The sequence below is a fragment of the Octopus bimaculoides genome, chromosome 3 (assembly GCF_001194135.2).
Source record: "Octopus bimaculoides isolate UCB-OBI-ISO-001 chromosome 3, ASM119413v2, whole genome shotgun sequence".
NCBI lineage: Eukaryota > Metazoa > Mollusca > Cephalopoda > Octopoda > Octopodidae > Octopus > Octopus bimaculoides.
Genome location: NC_068983.1, coordinates 45,097,097 through 45,099,532, shown reverse-complemented (window position 1 = coordinate 45,099,532; position 2,436 = coordinate 45,097,097). Strand labels below are relative to the sequence as shown.

The 2,436-nt window shown below is 40.1% G+C and overlaps 1 protein-coding gene across 1 annotated transcript in view; it reads left to right on the top strand.

Annotated features, from left to right (window-relative positions):
• Positions 1–926, top strand: part of LOC106868697 (circumsporozoite protein-like) — a 2,725-nt gene extending 1,799 nt beyond the window's left edge. The window contains exons 2-3 of the mRNA XM_014914087.1: positions 122–410; positions 500–926. Coding sequence (XP_014769573.1) covers positions 122–410; positions 500–926 — 716 coding nt within the window. The remainder of the gene's footprint in view (positions 1–121; positions 411–499) is intronic.
• The last annotated feature ends 1,510 nt before the right edge of the window (positions 927–2,436 follow it).

The window sequence follows — 2,436 nt, the reverse complement described above, 5'->3', positions numbered from 1 at the left end:
TTAATCAATAAAGGGCTGGAAATTAAACTGAAGCAGAAATGGATATATGTGTCGGCTCTTGTTTCATGGTAATAATGACAATGTTGTTGTTTTTTTTTTTTTTTCCTTTGACTTGTTTTAGAGTCACAGCTGGTCGTCGAGATAGATTCGAAAGCATATTTTGACCGAACGGGAAAATCAGAAATTTGCATCTTATTTCTAATGTTGCACCGTCTCAATCGCCGAACGACAACCAGGCAACTTGAGGGGCTGCAATTCAACTCAGCTGTTGGTGCTAATGCCGGTGCAAATCTTGGTGCTAGTGCTGGTGCTACCTCTGTAGCTAATGCTAGTGCTACCGCTGATGCTAATGCTGGTAGTTTTCCTGATGGTACCACTGGTGTACTGCTGTTGCTAATGCTTGTGCTACCGTTGGTGGTTACGCTGGTACTCCTCCTTGTGGTACTACTGATGCTACTGCTGTTGCTAATGCTAGTGCTACCGCTGCTGCTGCTGGTAGTTCTCCTGGTGGTACCACTGCTGTTGCTAATGGTACCACTGGTACTACTGCTGTTGTTAATGCTGGTGCTACCGTTGGTGCTAATGCTGGTACTCCTCTTTGTGGTACTACTGGTGCTACTGTTGTTGCTAATGCTGGTGGTACCTCTGGTGCAACAAGGGTTGCTAATGCCTGCGCAGATACTGGTGCTAATGATGGTGCTAATACTGTTACTAATGCTGGCGCTAAGGCTGGTGCTTCTCCTGGTGGTACCACTGGCACTACTACTGTCGCTAATGATGGTGCTACCGCTGGTACTAATGCTAGTGCTTCTCCTGCTGCTACTATTGGTGCTAATGCTGGTGTTAATGCTACTTCTATTGTCGCTGCAAATGCTGATACTATTGCTGCTGCTAATCCTGGTGCTACCTTTGATGTTGTTAATTAATGTTACTCGTTGCTAATGCTAATGTTGTTAATACTGGTACTACTGTTGCTATTGATATTGCTAATACTGGAGGTACTGTTGTTATTGCTGGTGCTAATCTTAGTTTGCATCAATGTGACAAGTGTAACAAAACTAGGCTATTAAATTGTTGATACATTCTATGTTAACAGTCCGTTAGATGTTCCATAATTCATTCACAACTCTTGGATCGACACGAGTTTATGGTAAATATATACTCGCCCAAGTGAGATCGAGGCCAGGACATCATGAGACCGAAGCAAATTTTTAGACACACAGTTAGGCCCAATAGACAGACAGACAGACAGACAGACAGACAGATAGATAGATAGATAGATAGATAGATAGATAGATAGATAGATAGATAGATAGATAGATAGATAGATAGATATGGATGAATAGATGGACGGACATACTGACAGACAGACAGATAAATAGATGGATGAATGGATGGATGAATGGATGGATGGATGGGTAGATAGATAGATAGATAGATAGATAGATAGATAGGATAGATAGGATAGATAGATAGATAGATAGATAGATAGATAGATAGATAGATAGGATAGATAGATAGATAGATAGATAGATAGATAGATAGATCGTGTGGTTCAAGGTATACTATTTTTTAAACAAAGACAACGGTTTTCTCTTGGAAGTCCTTTCATCATACGTTTGCTCAATCTAGTACAAAATATTGTTCCAACAACAATACAATAATAAAACATCAACCTAAGACACACCGAATCATAACGATATACGCGCGGTCATTCGCCCTGTTTGCAAAATAGCTCGCTATGAAATTTCTTCCTGGCTCACTATAAAATCTGTTGCTAGCTCACTAATCTTTCTCTACAAATTCATTATAAACATTCCTTGCCGTTACTAAATTGTTTACACTAGAAGAAACACGGGGTAGTTTTTCTGCTAGTTATATATATGTGTGTACGTATGTACATATATATATGCATAATGTATGTACGTACATATGTGTACGCGCGGGAAAGACAGAGGGAGGGAAGAGGCAGATAGGCAAACAGACAGATCGAGAACTTTTATTATTCTATCTTTTATCTTTTACTTGTTTTAGTCATTAGACTGCGGCCATGCTGGAGTACCACCTTGACGAATTGTTGGTCGAATGAGTCGCCCCCAGCACTTAATTTTTTTTTTCATGCCCCTCGTAAGTTACGGAGACGTAAACGCACCAGCGCTGGTTGTGAAGCGGTGGTGGAGTACGACCATGGAGGCAAAGACACACATACATAGATACTAACGGTTATGCCCCAGCATAACCGCAGCTTTGAAGGTGGAGCAATTTAAAGAATTAAAGAATACATATATGTGCGTGCGTGTGCGTGTGTTTGAGCATGCGTGTGTCTATGTTGTAAGGGGTTGATAAATATATACTTTTGTTATTTACACCACCTGTCCTCGTCTGTTGTTATTATTTGTATATTCTCCCATATATATATATATATATATATATATA